The 27365-nt window shown below is 38.1% G+C and overlaps 1 protein-coding gene across 1 annotated transcript in view; it reads left to right on the top strand.

The window, feature by feature from the left end:
- The window catches only part of TTC6 (tetratricopeptide repeat domain 6), a 210017-nt gene that overhangs the window by 53123 nt on the left and 129529 nt on the right, over positions 1–27365 (top strand). Inside the window, exons 2-4 of the mRNA XM_060004656.1 lie at positions 15066–15134; positions 20268–20477; positions 26065–26198. Of these exons, the coding sequence (XP_059860639.1) occupies positions 15066–15134; positions 20268–20477; positions 26065–26198 (413 nt within the window). The remainder of the gene's footprint in view (positions 1–15065; positions 15135–20267; positions 20478–26064; positions 26199–27365) is intronic.

Raw genomic sequence — 27365 nt, 5'->3', positions numbered from 1 at the left:
AACATGACAACACAAACCCTTTTAACTTACCTATACCTTTTTAAAAAATCAGTTAAATCATTTTGTATCCAGCTACTCATTTTTGCTTTTATTTACTTTTACATTAAAAAAACATCATTTATCCTCACATTGTCTCTTCATTTTCTCTGATTTTATTACTATCTTCCCATTGCTTCCACCTCCATCCCCCCATCGCCCTTTGGTCATTTTCCTCTATATTTTGGAAGACCTTATAATTTGTCCTCTACCATCTGATTTGATTTTTTTCATTAATATATTTTAAAATCTGCTTTTTAAGATGTGTTTAAATATTTTAATACTATTATTGCATTTTATTTTTCTTCAAACCTTCTTAGTTGATTCAGTTTGTTTCATTTTTATCTTGCAGGTTTCAACTCAGTATCTTTACTCTGCATGAATTTCTATATTTTTTGGCAGAATTCATATCTTCTTGCATCTTTTGAGCACATTACACAATTTAAAAAAAATTATTCCTTTGGTATTTTAGAGTGTTGTCTCTTTTCCCTTATCCTGCAATGGTTTTCCATAGGCCTTAAGTTGCCTTTTTCTCTTTATTCATGAAATGAATATGTTCTTTAAATCTAGAAGTTTATTCTAATATAAAATAAAAAAATTTAAAAAATCATTAAAATTATATGACCTTAAAAAAAAAGTCTAGAAGTTTATGAACTGAATGCATTTGTGGGCTTCTTTTACCCTGCACTGTTTTCCAGAGCCCTATCTATGGAGTAGGTTGACTTGCCAAGCTCTGAGTCTCACTTCCTGGTTCTAGTAAGCTTTCACTATGGAATCTCTATTTCACTGTAGTGTAATCTTCTTCAGTACCCATGGTATGGTTTTCTAAAATGTTGAACTAATGAAAAGTGTGAAAAGCTGTAGGTTTCTTTTTGTACTGTTTTTATCCCCTATTTATTTTACTTTATATATATATATATATATATATATATATATATATATATATATATATATATATTTATTTTTTTTTGTGGTACGCGGGCCTCTCACTGTTGTGGCCTCTCCCATTGCAGAGCACAGGCTCCGGACATGCAGGCTCAGCAACCATGGCTCACGGGCCTAGCCGCTCTGCGGCATGTGGGATCTTCCCGGACCGGGGCACAAACCCGTGTCCCCTGCATTGGCAGGCGGACTCTCAACCACTGTGCCACCAGGGAAGCCCCTACTTTATATTTTTAACTTATTTTCTTAATGGTTACCTTTGAAATTATAATTAACATCCCAACATAATAATCTGATTCAGGTTTATACAACTTAATTTCAATAATATAAAAAATTTGCTCCTGTATAGCTCTGTTCCCCACTCTTTGTGATGCTGTTGTCATGTAAATTATATTTTTAATGCAATATGTGTCCATCAACACATATTTATAATTATTGTTTTATTCATTTTTCTTTTAAATCAGGAGGAGAGAAAAGTTACAAACAAAAATTTTATTTGTGTTGTCTTATATATTTACCTATTTACTTTTACCAGTGCTCTTTATTTTTCATGTGTATTTGAGTTATTGTCTAGTGTCTTTTCATTTCAGCCTGAAGACTCACTTTAGTGTTTCTTGTAGGGCGATTATATTATTGACAAACTCTCTTAGTTTTGTTTATTTGGGAATATCTTCATTCCTCCTTCATTTTTGAAGGATAGTTTTGTTGGATTTAGAATTCTTGGTTGACTTTTTTTTTCTTTTAGCACTCTGAATATGTCATCCCACTGCCTTTTAACCACCATGGTTTCTGATGAGAAATCAGTTGTTGATCTTACTGAGGATTCCTTATAGGTGTTGAGTTGCTTTTCTCTTGCTGCTTTCAAGATTTTCTCTTTGTTTTTGAATAGTTTGACAGTTTGGTTATGGTGTGTTTAGCTTCTTTGATATGTAGATGATTTCACAAGGGAAATTTTCTGCCATTATTTCTTCCAATATCCTTTCTGCCTTCCCCTCTTCTTTTGGAACTCCCATTTTGCTTGATGGTGACCCACAGGTCTCTAGGGCTCTGTTCAGTTTTCTTCATTACTTTTTCTTTTTCTTTTTTTTCCTCAGACTGAATAACCTCAACTGACCTATTTTCATGTTCACCAATTTTTCTTCTCAGTCTGCTCAAATTTCTACTGAGCACCTCTATTGAATTTTTCATTTCAGTTAGTGAACTTTTCAGAATTTCTATTTGGTTCATTTTTATAACTTCTATTTCTTTATTGATATTGTCTGTTTGATGAGACATTATTGTCATACTTGCCTTCAGTTGTTTAGACATGGTGATTTAAAGTCTTTGTCCAACATCTGTGCTTCCCCAAGGATGGTTCTTTTGATTGTCTTGTTTCCTGTGTTGAGCCATACTTTCTTTGTTCTTTGCATATCTCATATTTTTTGTTATAAATCGGTCATTTAAAATAATATAATGTGATAATTGTGGAAATAAGGTCCTCCTTCTCCCCCACCAGGGTTTGTTGTTGTTTTGCTGTTGTAGTTCTTATTGTTATCATTTAAAAAATTTTAGTGGCTTTCTTGAACTAATTTTGTAAAGTCTGTATTTTTAGTCATGTATGGCCACTGAAGTCTCTGCTTGCTAAGCTTAGTGATCAGGTGATGACTGAATATAGATTTCCTTGAATGCCTGGAACCAATGTCTTTCAGTTTTTGCTAAGGGGCTCTTTTGTGTGTTGGGACACACCTTCAGTGCCCAGGTAGGCAGTTTAGAACTCTGCACTAGCCCTCACTTCCAGCTTAGCTAGAGCCTCAAGGTCAGTCAGATGTGAAAACTTAGGGCTTCTAGGTCTTTTCTGAGGATGTGCACAGCCCTTGGTATGTACTTCAGTGCAGTGTAAGCGCCTGACAATTAGCTTTTTTGGTTTTAATGTAATTGTCTAACATTAAACTTTTGATTTCTGAGGCATCCAATTCAAAGACATCCATCTTGAATAAACACATTGCCAGCTACACAACTAGATTAAGAGCCAGACCACCTCACCCATGAAGTTCCCCCTTTTGGAAATCTCTGGTTGATCTAGATAACTGACTGCTTGACTGAACACTTCGATTCCCACCCTTATGTTTTAAATTCATCAATAGCGAGTGAACCTGTAAAACCCTGGGCACCCCACCCTTTATACTAATAAAGTCAGAACCCCAGGTCCATTCTCCCTCCACCCCCTTCTCTCTATCTGCCTGTGATCTCACTGTGTGGCCCCAGGTATGCTGTGTATCTTTCAGGACTCATAAATAATAAGCCTGACTTTTCAAAGTTCCCAGATGGTTTTGCTGAGGTATACCTTGCAATCATAATGGTGCCTCCAGTCAGAGGAATGTCTGTGGGGCCTTGACACAAATAGTATGAGCCCAGTTGAGTGCTCACAAGCATTTCTAGGTGATAGCATCACTACTGATAGGCTGAGACTGACTCAGAACAATCAAACTACACATTTATATGGCCTAGTCACTCAAATATTTATTTTATTGTTATCTTTCTTTTTCAAGGCTACAGCTGAGCTGGACAGAAGAGTATGGGAATAGAAAGTTACAACAGTAAAAAACTAATTGTTCTTACTGAGATTCATTAGTCTTTGATGAACAAGTGCTCCTTAGGTTACTATAAGTCTTTCAACAATAAATTATGAGGCACAGAGATAAACAAGAAAATATGGCCCAGACACAGAAAAAAATTAATAGAAACTGTCGTTGAAGAAGGACATTGGACTTATTAGACAAATACTTTAAATTTTCATATATTTTTGTCTTCATACTTATTTTATTGGGTAGTTTGGAGAGGCTATTTTTGGCCATTTTGATGCCCATTTAACCTGGCCTTTTGTGCTCAACACAATGATTTTGAGATTCATTCATTTCATTGCTTATATTAATGGCTAACTTTTATTTTGAGAAAGGGATCTTAACTGGTTATTGCTGGTATGAAATTTCATTTGTTGAATTTGTTAGATGTGCCTTTTACCTCTACTCTGGTCTGATAGTTTTTCAATTGATTTTCTTTTTTCCACCAAATATATGGTCTAATTAATATATTTCTAGTTACTTTTAACTCAGAAATAGGTTGAATTTTATTGATGATTTTTGTAAGCAATTATTGAAAGGATCATATGAATTTCCATGTTAATCTGTTCATCTCATAAATTGGCAATGAGTTATCCATCCATTCTGGGGAAAAATTTCCTTTGTCAAGATGCATTGTTTCTAAATATGCTGATTAGTTAGATTTGCAAATATTTTAATTGGGGATTTTTGCATTTATGTTTACAAGTGATGTAAGCTGTAGGTTTCTGTATTAAGATGTTTTTATCCATTTTTGACATTTTTATGTTACCTACATTAATATGTGGAGAAATATCTTTTTTTTTTTTTTAACATCTTTATTGGAGTATAATTGCTTTACAATGGTATGTTAGTTTCAGCTTCACAACAAAATGAATCAGTTATATATATACATATATTCCTATATCTCTTCCCGCTTGCGTCTCCCTCCCTCCCACCCTCCCTATCCCACCCCTCCAGGCGGTCACAAAGCACCAAGCTGATCTCCCTGTGCTATGCGGCTGCTTCCCACTAGCTATCTACCTTACGTTTGGTAGTGTATATATGTCCATGCCTCTTTATCGCTTTGTCACCGTTTACACTTCCCCCTCCCTATAGCCTCAAGTCCATTCTCTAGTAAGTCTGTGTCTTTATTCCTGTTTCACCCCTAGGTTTTTCATGACATTTTTTTTTTAAATTCCATATATATGTGTTAGCATACGGTATTTGTCTCTCTCTTTCTGACTTACTTCACTCTGTGTGACAGACTCTAGGTCTATCCACCTCATTACAAATAGCTCAATTTCGTCTCTTTTTATGGCTGAGTAATATTCCATTGTATATATGTGCCACATTTTCTTTATCCATTCATCCGATGATGGACACTTAGGTTGTTTCCATCTCTGGGCTATTGTAAATAGAGCTGCAATGAACATTTTGGTACATGACTCTTTTTGAATTATGGTTTTCTCAGGGTATATGCCCAGTAGTGGGATTGCTGGGTCATATGGTAGTTCTATTTGTAGCTTTTTAAGGAACCTCCATACTGTTCTCCACAGTGGCTGTATCAATTTACATTCCCACCAACAGTGTAAGAGGGTTCCCTTTTCTCCACACCCTCTCCAGCATTTATTGTTTCTAGATTTTTTGATGATAGCCATTCTGACTGGTGTGAGATGATATCTCATTGTAGTTTTGATTTGCATTTCTCTCATGATTAGTGATGTTGAGCATTCTTTCATGTGTTTGTTGGCACTCTGTATATCTTCTTTGGAGAAATGTCTATTTAGGTCTTCTGCCCATTTTTGGATTGGGTTGTTTGTTTTTTTGTTATTAAGCTGCATGAGCTGCTTATAAATTTTGGAGATCAATCCTTTGTCAGTTGCTTCATTTGCAAATATTTTCTCCCATTCTGAGGGTTGTCTTTTGGTCTTCTTTATGGTTTCCTTTGCTGCGCAAAAGCTTTTAAGTTTCATTAGGTCCCATTTGTTTACTCTTGTTTTTATTTCCATTACTCTAGGAGGTGGGTCAGAAAGAATCTTGCTGTGATTTATGTCATAGAGTGTTCTGCCTATGTTTTCCTCTAAGAGTTTGATAGTTTCTGGCCTTACATTTAGGTCTTTAATCCATTTTGAGCTTATTTTTGTGTATGGTGTTAGGGAGTGATCTAACTTCATACTTTTACATGTAGCTGTCCAGTTTTCCCAGCACCACTTATTGAATAGGCTGTCCTTTCTCCACGGTACATTTCTGCCTCCTTTGTCAAAGATAAGGTGACCATATGTGCGTGGGTTTATCTCTGGGCTTTCTATCCTGTTCCATTGATCTATCTTTCTGTTTTTGTGCCAGTACCATACCGTTTTGATAACTGTAGCTTTGTAGTATAGTCTGAAGTCTGGGAGCCTGATTCCTCCAGTTCCTTCTTTCGTTCTCAAGATTGCTTTGGCTATTCGGGGTCTTTTGTGTTTCCATACAAATTGCAAAATTTTTTGTTCTAGTTCTGTGAAAAATGCCAGTGGTAGTTTGATAGGGATTGCATTGAATCTATAGATTGCTTTGGGTAGTAGAGTCATTTTCACAATGTTGATTCTTCCAATCCAAGAACATGGTATATCTCTCCATCTATTTGTATCATCTTTAATTTCTTTCATCAGTGTCTTATAATTTTCTGCATACAGATCTTTTGTCTCCTTAGGTAGGTTTATTCCTAGATATTTTATTCTTTTTGTTGCAATGGTAAATGGGAGTGTTTTCTTGATTTCACTTTCAGATTTTTCATCATTAGTATATAGGAATGCCTGAGATTTCTGTGCATTAATTTTGTATCCTGCCACTTTACCAAATTCATTGATTAGCTCTAGTAGTTTTCTGGTAGCATCTTTAGGGTTCTCTATGTATAGGATCATGTCATCTGCAAACAGTGACAGCTTTACTTCTTCTTTTCCGATTTGGATTCCTTTTATTTCCTTTTCTTCTCTGATTGCTGTGGCTAAAACTTCCAAAACTATGTTGAATAAGAGTGGTGAGAGTGGGCAACCTTGTCTTGTTCCTGATCTTAGTGGAAATGCTTTCAGTTTTTCACCATTGAGGATGATGTTTGCTGTGGGCTTGTCATATATGGCCTTTATTATGTTGAGGAAAGTTCCCTCTATGCCTACTTTCTGCAGGGTTTTTATCATAAATGGGTGTTGAATTTTGTCAAAAGCTTTCTCTGCATCTATTGAGATGATCATATGGTTTTTCTCCTTCAGTTTGTTAATATGGTTTATCACATTGATAGATTTGCGTATATTGAAGAATCCTTGCATTCCTGGAAGAAACCCCACTTGATCATGGTGTATGATCCTTTTAATGTGCTGTTGGATTCTGTTTGCTAGTATTTTGTTGAGGATTTTTTCATCTATGTTCATCAGTGATATTGGCCTGTAGTTTTCTTTCCTTGTGACATCCTTGTCTGCTTTTGGTATCAAGGTGATGGTGGCCTCGTAGAAGGAGTTTGGGAGTGTTCCTCCCTCTGCTATATTTTGGAAGAGTTTGAGAAGGATAGGTGTTAGCTCTTCTCTAAATGTTTGATAGAATTCGCCTGTGAAGCCATCTGGTCCTGGGCTTTTCTTTGTTGGAAGATTTTTAATCACAGTTTCAATTTCAGTGCTTGTGATTGGTCTGTTCATATTTTCTGTTTCTTCCTGATTCAGTCTTGGCAGGTTGTGCATTTCTAAGAATTTGTCCATTTCTTCCAGATTGTCCATTTTATTGGCATAGAGTTGCTTGTAGTAATCTCTCATGATCTCTTTTATTTCTGCAGTGTCAGTTGTTACCTCTCCTTTTTCATTTCTAATTCTATTGATTTGAGTCTTCTCCCTTTTTTTCTGGATGAGTCTGGCTAGTGGTTTATCTATTTTGTTTATCTTCTCAAAGAACCAGCTTTTAGTTTTATTGATCTTTGCTATTGTTTCCTTCATTTCTTTTTCATTTATTTCTGATCTGATTTTTATGATTTCTTTCCTTCTGCTAGCTTTGGGGTTTTTTTGTTCTTCTTTCTCTAATTGCTTGAGGTGCAAGGTTAGGTTGTTTATTCGAGATGTTTCCTGCTTCTTAAGGTGGGCTTGTATTGCTATAAACTTCCCCCTTAGAACTGCTTTTGCTGCATCCCACAGGTTTTGGGTCGTTGTGTCTCCATTGTCATTTGTTTCTAGGTATTTTTTGATTTCCTCTTTGATTTCTTCAGTGATCACTTCATTATTAAGTGGTGTATTGTTTAGCCTCCATGTGTTTGTATGTTTTACAGATCTTTTCCTGTAATTGATATCTAGTCTCATGGCGTTGTGGTCAGAAAAGATACTTGATACAATTTCAATTTTCTTAAATTTACCAAGGCTTGATTTGTGACCCAAGATATGATCTATCCTGGAGAATGTTCCATGAGCACTTGTGAAAAATGTGTATTCTGTTGTTTTTGGATGGAATGTCCTATAAATATCAATTAACTCCATCTCGTTTAATGTATCATTTAAAGCTTGTGTTTCCTTATTTATTTTCATTTTGGATGATCTGTCCATTGGTGAAAGTGGGGTGTTAAAGTCCCCTACTATGAATGTGTTACTGTCTATTTCCCCTTTTATGGTTGTCAGTATTTGCCTTATGTATTGAGGTGCACCTATGTTGGGTGCATAAATATTTACAATTGTTATATCTTCCTCTTGGATCGATCCCTTGATCATTATGTAGTGTCCTTCTTTGTCTCTTCTAATAGCCTTTGGTTTAAAGTCTATTTTGTCTGATATGAGAATTGCTACTCCAGCTTTCTTTTGGTTTCCATTTGCATGAAATACCTTTTTCCATCCCCTTACTTTCAGTCTGTATGTGTCTCTAGGTCTGAAGTGGGTCTCTTGTAGACAGCAAATATATGGGTCTTGTTTTTGTATCCATTCAGCCAATCTGTGTCTTTTGGTGGGAGCATTTAGTCCATTTACATTTAAGGTAATTATCGATATGTGTGTTCCTATTCCCATTTTCTTAATTGTTTTGGGTTCGTTATTGTAGGTCCTTTCCTTCTTTTGTGTTTCTTGCCTAGAGAAGTTCCTTTAGCAGTTGTTGTAGAGCTGGTTTGGTGGTGCTGAACTCTCTCAGCTTTTGCTTGTCTGTAAAGGTTTTAATTTCTCCATCAAATCTGAATGAGATCCTTGCTGGGTAGAGTAATCTTGGTTGCAGGTTTTTCTCCTTCAACACTTTCTATATGTGTGCCACTCCCTTCTGGCTTGCAGAGTTTCTGCTGAAAGATCAGCTGTTAACCTTATGGGGATTCCCTTGTGTGTTATTTGTTGTTTTTCCCTTGCTGCTTTTAATATTTTTTCTTTGCATTTAATTTTTGACAGTTTGATTAATATGTGTCTTGGCGTATTTCTCCTTGGATTTATCCTGTATGGGACTCTCTGTGCTTCCTGGACTTGATTAACGATTTCCTTTCCCATATTAGGGAAGTTTTCAACTATAATCTCTTCAAATATTTTCTCAGTCCCTTTCTTTTCCTCTTCTTCTTCTGGAACCCCTATAATTCGAATGTTGGTGCGTTTAATGTTGTCCCAGAGGTCTCTGAGACTGTCCTCAGTTCTTTTCATTCTTTTTTCTTTATTCTGCTCTGCAGTAGTTATTTCCACTATTTTATCTTCCAGGTCACTTATCCGTTCTTCTGCCTCAGTTATTCTGCTATTGATCCCATCTAGAGTACTTTTAATTTCATTTATTGTGTTGTTCATCGTTGCTTGCTTCATCTTTAGTTCTTCTAGGTCCTTGTTAACTGATTCTTGCAATTTGTCCATTCTATTGTCCATTCTATCTACAAGATTTCGGATCAACCTTACTATCATTATTCTGAATTCTTTTTCAGGTAGACTGCCTATTTCCTCTTCATTTGTTAGGTCTGGTGGGTTTTTATCTTGCTCCTTCATCTGCTGTGTGTTTTTCTGTCTTTTCATTTTGCTTATCTTACTGTGTTTGGGGTCTCCTTTTTTGCAGGCTGAAGGTTCGTAGTTCCTGTTGTTTTTTGTGTCTGTCCCCAGTGGCTAAGGTTGGTTCAGTGGGTTGTGTAGGCTTCCTGGTGGAGGGTACTAGTGCCTGTGTTCTGGTGTATGAGGCTGGATCTTGTCTTTCTGGTGGGCAGGTCCACGTCTGGTGGTGTGTTTTGGGGTGTCTGTAGACTTACTATGATGTTGGGCAGTCTCTCTGCTAATGGGTGGGGTTGTGTTCCTGTCTTGCTAGTTGTTTGGCATAGGATGTCCAGCACTGTAGCTTGCTGGTCGTTGAGTGAAGCTGGGTGCTGGCGTTGAGATGGAGATCTCTCGGAGATTTTTGCTGTTTGATATTATGTGCAGCTGGGAGGCCTCTTGTGGACCAGTGTCCTGAAGTTGGCTCTCCCACCTCAGAGGCACAGCACTGACTCCTGGCTGCAGCACCAAGAGCCTTTCATCCACAGGGCTCCTTAATTTGGGATGATTCGTTGTCTATTCAGGTATTCCACAGATGCAGGGTATATCAAGTTGATTGTGGAGCTTTAATCCGCTGCTTCTGAGGCTGCTGGGAGAGATTTCCCTTTCTCTTCTTTGTTCTGACAGTTCCCAGGGGCTCAGCTTTGGATTTGGCCCCGCCTGTGCGTGTAGGTCGCCGGAGGGCGTCTGTTCTTTGCTCAGACAGGACGGGGTTAAAGGAGCCGCTGATTCGGAGGCTCTGGCTCACCCAGGCCGGGGGGTAGGGAGGGTCACGGAGTGCGGGGCGGGCCTGCAGCGGCAGAGGCCGGCGTGACGCTGCAGCCTGAGGCGCGCCGTGCGCTCTCCCGGGGAGCCGTCCCTGGATCCCGGGACCCTGGTGGTGGCGGGCTGCACAGGCTCCCTGGAAGGGCGTGTGGCTAGTGACCTGTGTTCGCACACAGGCCTCCTGGCGGCGGCAGCAGCGACCTTAGCGTCCCATGTCCGTCTCTGGGCTCCGGACTCTTAGCCGCGGCTCGCGCCCGTCCCTGGAGCTCTCTCAAGCAGCGTTCTTAATCCCCTCTCCTCGTGCACCAGGAAACAAAGAGGGACGTAAAAGTCTCTTGCCTCTTCGGCAGGTCCAGACCCCTCCCCGGACTCTCTCCCAGCCAGCCGCGGCGCACCAACGCCCTGCAGGCTGTGTTCACGCAGCCAACCTCAGTCCTCTCCCGGCGCTCCGACAAAAGCCGGAGCCTCAGCTCCCAGTCCCGCCCGCCCCGGCGGGCGAGCAGACAAGCCTCTCGGCTGGTGAGTGCCGGTCGGCCCGATCCTCTGCGCTGGAATCTGTCCGCTTTGCCCTCCGCACCCCTGTTGCTGTGCTCTCCTCCGCGGCTCCCAAGCTCCCCCACTCCGCCTCCCGAAGTCTCCACCCGCGAAGGGGCTTCCTAGTGTGTGGACACTTTTCCTCCTTCACAGCTCTCTCCCGCTGGTGCAGGACCCGTCCCTATCCTTTTGTCTCTGTTTAGTTTTTTCTTTTGCCCTAACCAGGTACGTGGGGGGTTCCTTGCCTTTTGGGAGGTCTGAGGTCTTCTGCCAGCGTTCAGTAGGTGTTCTGTAGTTGTTGTTCCACGCGTAGATGTATTTCTGGTGTATCTGTGGAGAGGAAGGTGATCTCCGCGTCTTACTCTTCTGCCATCTTCCCAGAAGTCTCGAGAAATATCTTTTTTTAATCATGATATATTTCAATTGTAGAACACATACTCTTCACTCAGATTTTTCAAAATTTCTTTTTTTTACCATATTCACTTCAGATTGTTTAAATAAATAGAAAATTACAAGTAAAGTAGAGGCCCCCTTCCTTTGTACCTCTTTCCAGTAATTCTCTTCCACCTCAGATGTGAACAATAGCCTGAATTTGGTGTTCATTGTTGTCATGTTTTTATACTTTAATGATGTATTTATAAAGCTAAAAGGTGGTGAAGAATTTTTTGTAGGATTTCACATTTAAAATTAGCTGTTTAGTTTTTATATTTGTAAAAAGTGTAGTCTCTGGAGCCAGATAGTCTTTGTTTGAAATATCTAACTATACTAGTGAATTTTTCTGCTTCTGTTTTCAGTTCTTTTAGTTTTTGTTTTATGCCCTTTGTAGCTTTGTCATCAGTGCATACTATATGTCTTCTGAGGCACTTGACTCTTTTTTTTTATTATGCAGTGAGCCGATTTTTCCTTCTAATACTTCATGTTTTGGAGTCTGCCTTGTCTGATGTTAATATAGCCATGCCAGTTTTCTTATGCTAGTGTTTGCATGTTATATTTTCCTTCATCCTTTTACTTTTAACCTATTTGTGTCTTTATACTTAAAGTAGGTTTCCCATAGCAATCGTATAGTAGGATCTTGTTTTTTTCTGCAGTGTGGCAATCTTTGTCTTTTAATTGGAGTGGTTAGCACCATTTACATGCAAGTATTGATATGGTTGGGTTTGTATTTATATCTTGCTATTTGCTTTCTATTTGTCACATTTGTTCTTTGCCCCCTTTTTCCTCTCTACCTGCCTTCTTTTGATTAATTTTTAGCATTTCATACTATTTCATACTGTTAGCTTATTTACCTTTTTGTTTTATTGTTTTAGTGAGTGCTATGGGGTTTACAATATGCATATTTTAACTTATCCCAGTAAATCATATATAGTATAAGAAACTTATAGCCGTATACTTCTTTTTCCCTTCTTCTGTTATTGTGATCTCATTTGTGTATACTTCATATCTATACAAGTTATAAATCTCAAAATACATCATTTTTAATTTAAACAGTCTGTTATATTTTCAAAAACTTCAAAAAGGGAAAAAGTCTTTTTTATTTACCCACTTTTAAAATCATTTTATCATTTATTTTCATTGTGTGCATTCAAGTTTTACTCCTTCTGCTTGAAGAATTTCCTTTAACATTTTTTGTAGGCCAAGTTTGATGGCAATAAATTTTTCACCTCGTGTTTGCTACAAAAGTATTTCACCTTCAGTTTTAAAAGATATTTTTTCTGGATATGGTATTCTATGTGGACAGTTGTTTTCTTTCAGTACAGGTACTCTAAATATGTTGCTTTATTGTCTTCTGTCTTGCACTGTTCTGACACGAAACCTGCAGTATTAATTTGTGGTAATTAGTTGCCAGTAATTCTTTATGTCTTTGTACTTATTGTTTCTCTGGATGCTACTAAGACTTTTTCCTGTATTACTGTTGTTTTTTCTTTTCATTTTGATTATAATGTGCTTGGTGCAGTGTTCTTTGTGTGTTTTTGCTTGTGGTTCATGGAGCTTTTTGCACCAGGGGTTTATAGTTGTTATCAAATTTAGAAAAATGTTGGCTATTTTTTGTACAAATATTTTCTGCTCTCTTCACACCCTCCTTTCTGTGACTCTAATTCAATATATGTCAGTTTGACTGTTAATTTTGTTTCAATTTTTATTTCTCTAGGTGATTTATTTTGTATGGTTTCTATTGCTATGTCTTTAAATGATCTTTTCTTCTGCAGTGTTTTCTCTGATATTTATGCCACTCAGTGAAATTTTTATTTCAGATAGTGGACATTTTATCTGGACATTCCATTTGATTCTGTTTTTTATCTTACATTTGCTCCTCATTATGTTTACATCTTTGAAATTTATAATATTTATGTTAGAAGTTTCAAGATCCTTATTTCTTAATTCCAATGTCTCTGCTATTTCTGGGTCCTTTTCTGTTTTTTTCTTCTGGTTATGTGTTACATACTCATGCCTCTTCATATGACTGGTAACTTTGATTAGGTGCTGAACATTGTGAATTTTACATTGTAGAGTACTGGATTTTGTTGTCTTCCTTTACAAAGGGTCAGTTTGTTCTGTTAGGCAGTTAAGCTACTTGAAGATCAGCTTGATCTTTTTAAGTATTATTTTAAAGTATTGTCAATGTCCAGAGAAGCTATTACTCTAGGACTAATGTATGATCCATCTGAGGTTTGTAATGAATGTATTGGGTTGGCCAAAAAGTTCATTCGGTTTTTTCCATAAGATCTTATGGAAAAACTCAAACAAACTTTTTGGCCAACCCAATACCATGTATTAAGAATGTCTGGTGGGAGATCTAATGACTCCTAGCACTGTGTGAGCTCTGGGAATCGTGGCTTCAGCTCTTTGGTAATTGCTTCTTTTCCCCCGGCAGTTTTTCTTTGTCTGACCTCATGGGTTTCACCATTGTACAAGCAGATTGGTGTTCAGCCAAAGACTCAAGGATTCTATGCAGATTTCTGGAGCTCTTTCTCTATGCAGCTCCCTCCTCCCCATAATGTGCCCTACAAATTCTACCCTCTTTGTCTTTTCCTTACTCTAATTTCTGTCTCTTTAACTCAGTGAGATACCTGTGCTCTGTGTGATTTCTCTCTCCTTGTGCTGTGGTCTGGAAACTGTGTAAGGCAGAAATCTGGGGTGATTTAGCTCTTAGCCTTTTTTGTTTCCATTCTCTTAGTCATTATAGTCTTGCACTGCCTGTTGTCCAACCCTAAAAGAGTTTTCCTTATATTTTGTCTAGTTTTATAGTTATTTTTGACAAGTGAGCAGAAGTAGAAGCTAGTAACCTCAGTTGAACCTTTTTATTAAGCAAAGTTAGAAAAGCAGTATTTTAAAGTACAAGGAATGCTTGTATTTTGCTACTGACATTACTAAAAGGCTAGAGGAGAAAGGGACCTTGAAAAGTCATGAGCATCCATTTTAAGGATGATAAAACCGAGGTAAAGGGAAGCAAGATAACTTGCCTGTTGCTGTCTGGTCTGTGACATTACAATTTGGGCAGGAGCTGGGTCTCTCTATTCCTATTCATTGTTGGACACTGTAGTGCACTATCTTTTTACCACTGCAACTGAGTTGAGGATATATCATAGCAATTAGCATTAGTAATGATAAAAATGACACTAACAGTTCTACCCATTAACATTTTTAAAAAATATTTATTTATTTGGGTGCGCCGGGTCTAGTTGTGGCATGCAGTTTCTTGCCGCGTGCGGGATCTTCCTTTTGGCGTGTGGCAGCTTTAGTTGTGGCACGTGGGCTCCTTTAGTTGTGGCATGCAGGCTGTTAGTTGTGGCATGTGCGATCTAGTTCCCTGACCAGGGATCGAACCCAGGCCCCCTGCACTGGGAGCATGGAGTCTTAACCACTGGACCACCAGGGAAGTCCCCTCCATTAACATTTAAAGTATATTTATATTCCTTCTCGCTCTTGGTTAGATTAAATTTTACTTTAGATTTTATCTTTCTTGCGCAGCCATTTAAAAGCAGTATTTTATGGTATCTGATTTAATATTACCTAATTGTCTTATTAAATCTGATGATATATCTATAGAGCCCAGTAATTTAAAAAGCCTTAAAATTGGAACAATAGGCACAATATTTTTATTGTATCTTTTGTTCTATATTTCTCATTTACTGCATCATATTGACTAGCATTTTACTGCATTGAAGAATATGTCTCAGTGATTTTTAAAATTGACATTATTTTAATTGTTTTCTTTTTCTCCTTCAAGGATATTTCTTTAATGGGAAAAGTGTGCTGGCCAAAAACACCGCAAGTGCAAGCAGAGCAAGGACTGCAGGTAAGTATTAAGGAACCTCAAATGGTAAAGTCTTTAATAAAAAATCCTCCTTGCCTATATTGAAGTAATAGTCTGCTTCTGTTGCTTGAATGTTTATCTAGAGAGTTAAAAAGATTCTCCTCTGACTTATTTTAGAGGCGTGTTTAACTGTAAGCACATCTAACCTAATACCACATTGAGAGTCTTGGCTATTATGGCTCACCAGTGCTGCCTATCATAGACCTTCGGAGCTAGGGCCCCAAACTCATTTCAGAAGGAAAAGATTTTAACAATTCTTCTCGTCTAAAGACATTTAGATCTAGAAGGTAGCTGGAGAATTAATTAAAAATTATTAGCTTCTAAGAAAGCATCACCTTATTCTTTATTTACCTAGAAGAATTGTGAAAAGCATTGACAAGGGGCATATTTTGTAGAGAGATATGGACACTTGGTGACAGAAGTTTGTTTCAGAAATAGAACTTCCTTTTCATCCATCATTGGCAAAATACTTATGGGATTCAAAGCAATCTGGAACACATTCCTTGTGAATGGGAAGTGCCTCCCTGTGCGTAGAAATCCACATTTACATAAAACAAATGATGGCACGATGATCCGTCTTTTACAAAGGATTTGTAAAATGGTATCATTAAATAACAAGCTCCTTTATTTCCTGAAAATATGATTCCACACACATAAAAATTCAGATCACAATTCAGTTTTAGGATAATATATCATGTTTAGAAAATGTATTGAATCTTTTCTTTTCACAAAAATCATGGATCCTGTAATGTTAGAGTTGCTACAAATGGTTGACTACTAGAGTTTGAGATGCTTCTGGGTTGAGATCATGTATTTTTCTCCTCTGTATTCTCATCATCTGTCTCAAGACCCAGGATATATGGTACAACATGTGGATAAATCAATTTTGAAGCCTTACCACATATGCTATGGGTTTAAAACTGATATCTAGGGTAGCTGCCTCTAGGTGACACCATTTACAGGTAGATATCAAAGCCTCTGAACTGTAAGTTTCTAATAGGTATAGTAAACTGATAATACAAGATCAGTTAGGTTCAGAAAAATAGAAATCTTCATTACTAGGATAAACTTGACTTAATACCATTCACTGAATATTCATATGAAGTATTAAGAAAAGATTATTCCATTTTGAAGGAAACTATGAAAAGGCCAATTATCAGGTACCTAGCTTATACATCATCTTGATTATTTAGAATAAACATTTAAGCCAAAATATTAATTGCTTTGTAATTCTGTAGGAACCATACCCTCAGCTTTGACATTTACAAGCAATTACTGGACCTCTTCTGGTCACTGGCTTTTTAAGAGGAAGCTTCCCACTTCTGTACATGTATAATACTTTTTAAGCTGATACCTGGCCATGGTAAAAAAGCTCCTCTGTGGTATCTTTAATTCCAAACACATTTTTTGGGTACCTGCTCTGTGCCAGAGAACAGAACTCTACCTGTTCATCGTACCTATCCCTTAGATGCTTCCTGGACTGAGATTTGTCTGTGCAGCACTGGCCAGCAAGCACCCATCTGGAGAGGGCCTGCTCTTTCTAAGTGGTACCAGGCACCCTACCGTTACAGCATGGCAGCCTCAGCTGTGAGCATCTCAGTGCCACAGGCCAGAGTGCTCTTAGTTCTTTGATGTCATTTATTTTCTTTTAAAAAAGAACATTCTTAATGCAATATCTTTCCAAGTACCCACCATTTTAAATCTAATTGTTTTTGAATCACCATGGAGAATGATTTCCTCTCACACTTACCAAAAAAATCAAGGAATTCATTCATTCCTTTTCCTGTGATGTGGTGAGCATTGTTTTAGACATGGTTGATACAAAGATAGAAAATACAGCTCTTGCACTTGAGGAACTCATTGTATAGAGTAGACCAGTATATAAAGAAACAAAGTACAATACTGTTTAATAAATATTCTAAATAGAGACTAATTACATAGTAGAGAAAAAATGTATATAATTTCCTTTCATTCATTCACAAATAATTGCACAAGTTCTACAATGTTCTAAGTGCTTGAGGTATAAAAGACAGGTGAGACACAATTTCTTTCTTAAGAAATTCTCAAACTTGAAGGTTTTGAAGTACTCAAAATTTTTGGTCTCAGGATGGCTTTAAACCCTTAAAAAATATTTTAAGGACCCAAAGGAGTTTTTGTTTGTGTGGATTCAATCAACCAATATTTACCATACTAGAAACTGAAACTGAGAAAAACAGAAATTATTTATTCATTCATTTAAAATAATAACCAGCCTGTTACGCATTAACATAAAACATATTTTTAGGAAAAGATAATGTGCAAAACAAAACAATTCAGTGAGAAGAGTAGGATTGTCTCACACTTTTTGCAAATGTCTTTAATATCTGGTTTAATAGAGAGCTAGATTCTCATATCTGCTTTTGCATTCAATCTGTTGTATGTGTTCTTTTGGTTGAAGTATATTAAGTAAGTCTAGTCTGATACAGATTAGAAGGGACTCATTTTAATAACCTTTTTCTTACATAGTTATGGATGGTCGTCTTTGTTAATACACCAAAACTCCACAAGTGATAGTTTCTTAAAGATTAGTTGCAGTGGAGAATCTGAAACCAGATAAATGAACTTATTGTGTATCATTACTTTAAAATTAATTGATCTACCTTGCTCCTTGAACAGACCTTTAACTCCCTGCGTGATTTTGTACCTCATGTGTTAATTACTTGAAAAGTATTGACTCACTGTTTTACTCCTCAGTACTTTTTCATCATCAATGTAAATGTCAACACAGTGAAAAAGGAATTAATATTGTTATGAAAATAGTTCTGACATTGTAGATTCCCTGAAAGGGCCTAAACTGTCAGGAGTCTGTGGAGCACATTTTGAGAACCAGTAGTCTACTGTGTGGGCTAAAAAAAGGGTAAGAGAGTACAATTTGGATTCAGGTTGTTTAGGTTCAAACACTGTCCTGCTACTTAGTCTCAGTATGACCTTGGGCAGGTTACTTAACTAAGCCTCAGTTTCTTCATCCATAAAATGGGATTACAAAGAGTTCCTCTACTTCATGGAGTAGTGGTGAAGATTAAAATTAAATGAGATAATGCTCATATATGTTGACAATTACAGTGATGATTACTTAGACGAATGTAATATAGTGTGATATATGCTAAAATAGAGCAGGCCACAGGGTAGTGATAAGATCACTAATGGCTTTCTGGGTAGGCAAGGCTGGCAGAGTTCTGAGAGGGTCAGTTGAAGCTGGAGGATTACCCTTTCCCTCTCAATTTTTTGAAGGGTGGAACCTTCATCTATTCAGTCTCCCCGGCTAGACCCTGGTAGAGTGTGTTGAGGAAGCCAGGAGCAGACGGGGTCAAAAGAAAGGGAGTGATGAACAGTTCCAAAAGCTATGGAACATAAAATGAATGAGTTTGTCATAGGTAGACAATATAGGCTCATAACACATGTTACCCTTGTGTAGCTATTCTGCCATTTTATGGAAGGACTTTTTTTAACCCCCTTTTTACCAATGAGGAAAATGAGACTAAAAAGGGTTTAAAGTAACTTGACCAAGATTACACATCTATTGATAAGACACATCCAGGATTTGTATTAAGTCCTGTCTAGTTACAAAGCTCTTACTCTTTCCCCAGCACCATTGAGTAGCTTTATAAAAACACGAGCTCTAGATTAAAGTTATGTTTTACAAAAGTATATTTCTTGGTTTAGCCATGCTTTCCTACATAAGAAAGAAACTTAAATAGTATTTGGAACTACTATATGCCATCTTTACCCTTTATTTTACTTATTAGCAAATGAGTGTGCCAGAGAGCAAAGTGATACAATTGCATTTTCAAGTCATTCTATAAAATTCAGATTCTATGTAAATCAGACTGGTTTTCTCATCTCTTAATTTGAGGCAGTGCTCATAATCCCAAATAATCTTGGTTTAAAATTGGGTACTACCCAAAATATGTCTATAAAGATACTTTCTTAAAGGCTTGGTGAGATGCACATTAAGTCAGTGAGGCCTTTTTTTTTTTTTTTTGCGGTATGCGGGCCTCTCACTCTTGTGAGATGCTCCTCTCCCATTGCTGAGCACAGGCTCCGGATGCGCAGGCTCAGCGGCCATGGCTCACGGGCCCAGCCGCTCCGCGGCATGTGGGATCTTCCCGGACCGGGGCACGAACCCGTGTCCCCTGCATCGGCAGGCGGACTGTCAACCACTGTGCCACCAGGGAAGCCCGTCAGTGAGACCTTTTTAAGAAACACAAAACAGGTGTAGGAGTGATATTTTGTGAGAATTTTTCATTAGGGCTTGGCACAGAGCTGGGGTGTCTGGGTGGTCTTCTTGGGGCCTCTGTGTCAGCTCTTCTCTGAGGGACTGAAGTCATGCTTCTGGAAGAGCATTTGGCTAGCAGGCATCTCATTGCTTAGGACCAAAGAACCTCAGGTTGGGCAGAGGTCATATATTTCAGTGGGCCTTGATTCTGTGTGAGTGTGGGTGAGAATCAGGGTAAGATTGGAGTCTTGTTATTTCCTTAGAGTTGTTGCATAATACAGGGGGGTAGCAGTATTTTCTGAGACAAGGGCCAAGGAAAATAATTTGCCATGCTTCATATTTTTCTTAAGTCAATTTGAGTTTCTTTTTCTAAATCTTCACTTACTACCTCTGCTTAATTTCAGTCACGCATTTTTTTTAAATTTTTTTTTATTGTTTTTTTTTAAGATGTTGGGGGTAGGAGTTTATTAATTAATTAATTTATTTTTGCTGTGTTGGGTCTTCATTTCTGTGTGAGGGCTTTCTCTAGTTGTGGCGAGCAGGGGCCACTCGTCATTGCGGTGCGTGGGCCTCTCACTATCGCAGCCTCTTCTGTTGCAGAGCACAGGCTCCAGACGCGCAGGCTCAGTAGTTGTGGCTCACGGGCTTAGCAGCTCCGCGGCATGTGGGATCCTCCCAGACCAGGGCTCGAACCTGCGTCCCCTGCATTAGCAGGCAGATTCTCAACCACTGCGCCACCAGGGAAGCCCCAGTCACGCATTTTCATAGTCATTTGTTGTCAGAGAGAAAACATTGCATAACTTAAAACTTTGGAAGGACCAATAAAAAGAGCGTATTTGTACATTTACATTTCCCAACAGAATGTGCTTGAGAAGCTTCCTGAAGCTGTATCAAGTACTTTCCAGATTGAACAAGAGGACGTATCGGAACGGGGAGTCTCAGATGCAGAAAGCATATTATTTAAGCCTCAGGAAACTTTGGAAGTTCAGTCAGCAGATGAATCAAGTACACCTTTGGAAGGTGAACAGCCCACTGGTGATTCAAAGACAACCAAGCGGCTGTCTTTAAAGGTAAAACACTACTTATGTTGGAAATAGAGTTATGAGAGATGAGGATGTGTAGGTGTGAAGATATGGTCCAGAAAGGGCCAAGGCCTGTGGGAGGGTTCACCCTGAAAAAAGGGCCTTATATGTGAAAGCTGCTCATTTGGGAAAAGGGGACTTCTGTTTTCTCAGAGCTTTTAGTCTCAAACCTAATTGCAACTCCGGGGAGAGAATAAAGATTTTTAAGGAGTGAGGGAACCTCAGGGCTTTCAGAAATTGACCAAGACTCTTCCTGTTACCATCTTGAGAGAGTCAGGAACCTGTAGTGCAGGGACCTGGACTGGGTGAACTTTGTAGCCTTTGCCCCATTTAGGTTTATCCTACTCCCTGAGTTTTTTCCTACTGTGAGAATTTTATTTTATTTATAATTTTATTCCACTTTATTTATGCATAATTTTCATAATTTTACCATATTTGTATATTGCCTTACTATTATTTACTTAGTACATTTCTTTAATTTGAGTCACTTTTTGACTTGAATAAATGAGTTTATTTAAAAATAGATACATTATTATTAGGATTTTTTAAAAAGCCACTTTTTCCTGAACCACAGCTTACTATCTTGGTATTATCTCCAGCAGCCTATTCTGACAGATTTAGATGGATACCCCTTCTTGCATAAACAACTTTTCTAGTCAGTCCCTCTCCTTCTGGGTTTCCCTCTCCCCACCAACGACCATGATCCTACTACTGTGCTTCGCCCAAGTGAACTAGCCATTAACAGTTCTTCAACTTTTGCCCCAAAATCCCAACTCTGAAACCTTAGATTTATCCCTGACCTTATTGTTTTCTTGCCTCTCACAAAATAATCAGCCTCCAAGGCCTAGATTCCTCCTAAATATTATTGCTTATAATTTTTTTCTTCATTTTACAGTTGACCTTATGTCTGGATTAGTACAGTTGCCTCCTGGTTTTTATTCATTTCTCAAGTCCTACTTTCTTAGGTTCATCCTGCATGACACTAGCATACGGATCTTCCTGCAATAATAGATCATAAGGAAGATCCACAAGTAACAGGTGACACCACTGCTTTCGGGGGAAGGGACTTATGCTGTGATTGGTGAATGACTTCATCAGAAGTCATGCTGTCTTCCTAAAGCTCACATTTGGGGTATGAAGTGAAGCTTGCCAAGGCTGAGTAACCCCACTCATTGCTAACTACTGCAGGTGCAGCCTGTGTGTTAGGCTGATACCTTCTAGGTGTGGAGAACTTAGAAGGCATCTTTTAAAGCAATGGCATCTTGAAAGAGTGTTAGGTTTGTGGGTACAGGTAGTTTTTTTATCTGTTCTCCTACCTGAGCATTGGGACTTTGGAAATAAAATGAGGGGCAAATGGTTAGCTGCTAAATGTGTCAAAGAAGAAAATGGATTTTCTGGACAGTGATTTAACCACAATGGCCTGTCAGGAATTTGAATCCCTCATTGAAAAAGTCCCATAGTGTTCATTCTTTTGGCTTGCTGTGGCTGATATTAAATATTATTAAGAAATATGCAAAATTATTTATATTTGCTAAAAACAGTCATTTCCTAAGGCAACTAGAATTTATTGAGTGCTTACCACGTTTCAGCCACTTTGCTAAGTATTTCACATATGTTATCTTTTTTTTCCCCCTGATAACAGCCCTATTATTACTTTCATTTTATAGTTAAAAAATATGAGTCATGAAGAAGATAACTAATTTGCACAGGTACAACCGTATGGCTAAGTTGTAGAGTCAGGACTTGAACTGAGGTGGTCTAATTCTGGATCCTTCACTCTTTGCCGCTTTGCAGCACTGCCCTTTTATAACAACAATGAACAGGTATCTGGTTAAGTACAAGACTCACAGTGGCAAAAATGACTATGGATGGAGTGTTCCTCACTTAACTAGGGGGAATGGTTTGATGAGAGAGACTTAGAGAACAGATTAAGAGGATTCTAAACTGAAACCAGAAGCGTTTCAAAAGGAGGAGAAGAGAATGTCTGATAAGACTTTATGGTTTATAGTTGTGGGATATTGTGGGACACATCAGAAATGCCAGAGAAAATAGTGCTGGAAGTTTTCTGACTCATCCCACCAAATCTTCACCTTGGATTTCTTTTATTTGTGGTAACATCTCAAAATCAGTCATTATCTGTGAGTTTTACCCTGTTTGGACATTTGAGGCCATAACGTTAGTCTCTAGCATCTCTGGCACAGGAATGAGGAACAGTATACTCCAGCAAGCCAGGCCAGACTGGGGGGACAAGAAAACTTCTTCTGACATTACTCAGAGAAGTGTCACAGAGGTGTGATAAAGGAGAAATGCAGGACTTTCACTGCTCAGATACATGCCAGACAGTCTCATTCAGCAAAAAGAGTAGAGAATTTAATCAGTTGTTACTTTATTGACCATTTCTATCCTTAGAAGCTCATTAGTATGATAAAGGTTATTAGGTCTCTGGTCTAAGTCATGACCAACAAAAGGAGAAATTAGATAATAGCGACTCTGTGAAGAAATGACTGACAGAAGAACTGATGAGAGGATTGTTGAGCATTTTAGGAGGGAAAAAGTCTGTAAAAAAATATATATAGCTAGCACATGTTCTGAGATTCTAAGTAGAAGGAAGTTTCAGAGATGTGGGATACCCCAAACCCCCCCAACCCCGCAAATTTTCATAAAACAATTTTGAGTGATCTATTGCATTCAGAGTTTTAAAAGTATACAGAAGATGAAAGAAGAAACACATATCCATAGATAAACATAAAAGTGGCATGTGGCTATAACAATTATATCAGGAGAGCTAAGATCCAAAATGGGTTGAGGCCTGTGAATAATGCTCAGAATAAGAAAGTATTTTTTGGTGTTAGTTTTGGAGCAAAGAGAGAAAAAAGGAAGGATAACCCTGTCATTATGGATGAATAGTGTGATGACAACGGATGACAGAATGGTCTTAATTTATTTTTGGAGAAAGGTTGAGGTTTTAAATAAACAGAACTATGACAAAGAGAAAGGGAAGCTGATAAAATGGTACTTTGCTTCTCTTAAATCTGACAAGGAGGATGATCCTTAGTTTAGAAAGAAGAGAAAAGAAGTGAAAAAAGAAACTTGAAGCCCGAGATTGGTAAAAGATTTTAAGAGTTAACTTAGATATCTGATCCTGTTGGCTCAGATAGATAGGTTTAAGCCTGCTGTGCCCCTGTCAGCAGCGGCTTTGAGGAGCTGCTGCCATGGGAGAGGTGCTAGGAGCCTGGAGACTGGCAACTGCAAATCTGAGTTGGTTTTTTTTTTTTTTTTTTTTTTTTTGCGGTACGCAGGCCTCTCACCATTGTGGCCCCTCCTGTTGCGGAGCACAGGCTCCGGACGCGCAGGCCCAGCGGCCATGGCTCACGGGCCCAGCCACTCCGCGGCATGTGGGATCTTCCCGGACCGGGGCACGAACCCATGTCCCCTGCATCGGCAGGCGGACTCTCAACCACTGCGCCACCAGGGAAGCCCTGCAAATCTGAGTTTTATTTTTTCTTTTAAGAGTAAGAATTATGGTTTCTGTAATGTGTGCACTGACCTTGGACAAAACTCTGGAATGATTAAATGAATCATTAAAGTAATTGTGTTTGAACCCTTATAAAAGGAAGGAGTAATCACCTGGAGCCAGCATGGGTTCCCTAAGGGCAAGCCATGGAAGACCAACCTTATTATTTATTTACATTTTTGAGAATTACTAGAACGAACATAAGAAGAGTGTCAGACCTGGGGGTCAACACATGAGTATCATGGGGAAGAACCTGGCATACCAGAAAACTTAATAAATATTAGTTATTGTTATTATCTTTTGGATTTCAGCAATCCATTTATGAAAGCCTCCTGATGACAGTTTTGTAGACAAGACTACAATCGGGTGAACTGCCAGGTGGATTTATAACTAGTTATGCAAAGGACAATTAGTCATGAAAGTCCCTAGTGGACTGTTATAGGGCTGTGTCCAATTCAGCTTATTTTCTGATAATTTGGTTGAGAATATGGAAGATGTACTGATTGGATTTGCAGGTAATGTCCAAAATGTGACTGGTAAGATTTGCTTGGTCAGACCTCAGATGAAATTTAATTGGGATATATGTATGTATGGTTCTTTCTTTGGTTCCACAAACTAAGTGCACAGATATGGGATGGCATGACTTAGAGCAAATGTGGACAAGACTTCACGGTTTTAAGTTATAATTTAGGTTTGTGATAGGAAGATATGTGCAATCATAATTTGCATTGATTGATGATTACCATAAAAGAGGATCATCTTTCTCCTGGTGGATCTGATCACATCACACCTCAAATATTGTGTTCAGATCTGGGTGTCCAACCCCAGGAGAGACACTGACAAATTGGAGACTGGAAGAGAGTGCTCAGGATGACAAGAGTATTTCAAAACCATGTCATGTAAGGTAGAGTTGAAAGGACTGGGGATGCTTATGTGGGGGAAAAGAACGCCCAGGGGAGTCAACTGTATTCGAATATTTGTCTGTCAAATGGAAGAGAACCAGATCATTCCTGTATGATCCTGATGTTTGAATTGAGACTGGTGGATGAAAGTTGTTAGGCTCAGTAATAAACAAACAAAAATTCTAACAACTGGAAAGATTTCAAAGAGAAAGTGGCTACCTTTGGATTTATCCAGGTCCTCTGTTTCTGATCATGTTCAAGTCGGGATGGATGGCCTTTGGTGGAGATAATATAGAGGAAATTCAGACATGAACTGGATGGTGAGACGGAATACTCATACTCTGAGCTTTCCTTATTCATCATCACTTCCTTACCGAAGACATTGCAATAGCTCTCTGCTTACAGCTGCATTGAGCCCAAACCCTCTACCTAATTTAGAAGAACCTCCCTTTATCTGGCCTCCTTCTGTTTACTCAGTCATTCTCTGCTTTCCCCAAGGAACACCTCCCTGCTTTCTTCCTTAAATCTAGTCTCAAAAAAGGACAGAGCAACCCACAGAGAAAAATATCTTTGGATGAACTATTGCCATGAATTCTGCAAATTTCCTAAGGAATCTAGGAAAACAATACTCCTAATACCTATAATGATTAAAAGGCAATTATTTAAGAGACAAAAATGCATTTGGTTTTTCCCAAGCAGTGGAAATAGAAAACAGTAAAACTGTAAGAGGCATAAATTGGTAAACATTGTTCAAAATAGTTCTATAAAGCATTAAAGTTCATTTTGGCTTGCGCTTGCAACCAGCAGTCATGCCAGACTTTAAGTAGCTAAAGGTAAGTTCTATTAGAAATACCAATCAAGAATAGTAGATTTATGGAGGGAAAAAAATCTTATATTTTTCTTTAATAGTTTTAAGGCAGTAAATAGAATATTATGAATAAATATGGTACTAATATTTTTATTGCTATGAAGGTGTATATGGTAGAATTTAGGAAAAAATTTAGAAGAACATATCAACTCCACCTTTAGGATTTATATTCTGTTATAAAATACACATAGAAATTAGGAGTTTAAAAATACCGTGCACCATTAAATAGAGAGAAAGATCTAACGCTTGGCTACAGCTTTCCTTAATGGCGCATTTTATGTTTTTTCCAAGGTGAAATCATCAGAATTGTTGCAAATCAAAGGAAAAGAAGTTAAGCGAAGGCGGAAAAGTAAATTAGGAATTACACAACAGAGACAAAGAAAGGTTTCCAAGCCCCTGTGTGATCAAAACCTACCTAAAAAAAAGTAACTTCCTTAACTTTACAAATTTAAGTGTCTGAAGAGAAGTTATTCAGTAGTAGCATTGGTACCTGAAAGAGTGTTTTTAAAGGAAAACTAAATGTTTCAGGAATTCGTGTCTGAGATCCAACTTAAACCTTCTCACAGGAAGAGTTGGTGGCAGATAGTACAGTTAGGGATATGTATGTTGTACTCCACACTTTTTTATTTTTCTGGCCACGCCACGTGGCACGTGGGATCTTAGTTTCCTGACTGGGGATGGATCCCGCGCCCCCTGCATTGGAAGTGTGGAGTCTTAACCACTGGACCCCCAGGGAAGTCCTCCACACTTCTTTCTACTCTTTTCTTTTTTTTTTTTTGACCAATATACTTAGTTTAATGACGTAGCAATAGCTAGAATAAAAATATTAACATGTTAGATTTGATATTTTTGGTCACTGAAGTGCCTGATTTGGATTAACTGCTCATTATATTCGTTAATTTTGTTATGATAAAATAAAAGACAACCCAGCACAAAATGTCCATAGGCCAGTCGATTTGGAAATTTAGACGGCCTTATTTTTCTCTACTATCATTTCATGTTTCATTCCCATCCCCCCACATATTTTCAGTAGGGTTTCTTTTTACACAGGGGTGCAAACATAATTTTGAATAATACTGTGTAAATGCAGTTTAGGTTTATGGTCTATCTTTTGCCAGTCATCTTGTTGAAACTTATTTTCTCCTTATTTTTCCACTAGGTTTTTATGGGTTGGTTTATTCTAGATTCTTCTTCATTTAACTCTTTATGGGGGCTTAAAGAAGCTTTAATTATTAGCTTTTGTTGTTGCTTAGGGCACTGAAAAGTGTGCAGGACATGGAAGGCAACCTTTTTATGGCCAGCCTAAACTTTGTAAATGGATATGACTCACAATTTAGTAGCTGAGAGTAGACTCATGGGAAAAGAATGCCAAAGTTTATGAAAGAGTCAAATTGGCATTTAAGTGACCCTGTACATGCCATTGCTTATCTGCATTGCTTTAAGCTCATTTAGTTAGCAAGATTATGTATTAAAACAAATAGTGACAGCAGACAACAAGTATTTTACCTTCAATAAATAGTTACTGTCAGATTATCAATGAAGCAGAAACTTCTTGATTTTTTTTCCCTAAAAAACCTTGCATTTAGTGCATT

Source organism: Delphinus delphis, chromosome 2 (genome assembly GCF_949987515.2).
Source record: "Delphinus delphis chromosome 2, mDelDel1.2, whole genome shotgun sequence".
Lineage (NCBI taxonomy): Eukaryota > Metazoa > Chordata > Mammalia > Artiodactyla > Delphinidae > Delphinus > Delphinus delphis.
The sequence above is the reverse complement of the archived record's forward strand: the minus strand, read 5'-3'. Positions and strand labels throughout refer to the sequence as shown.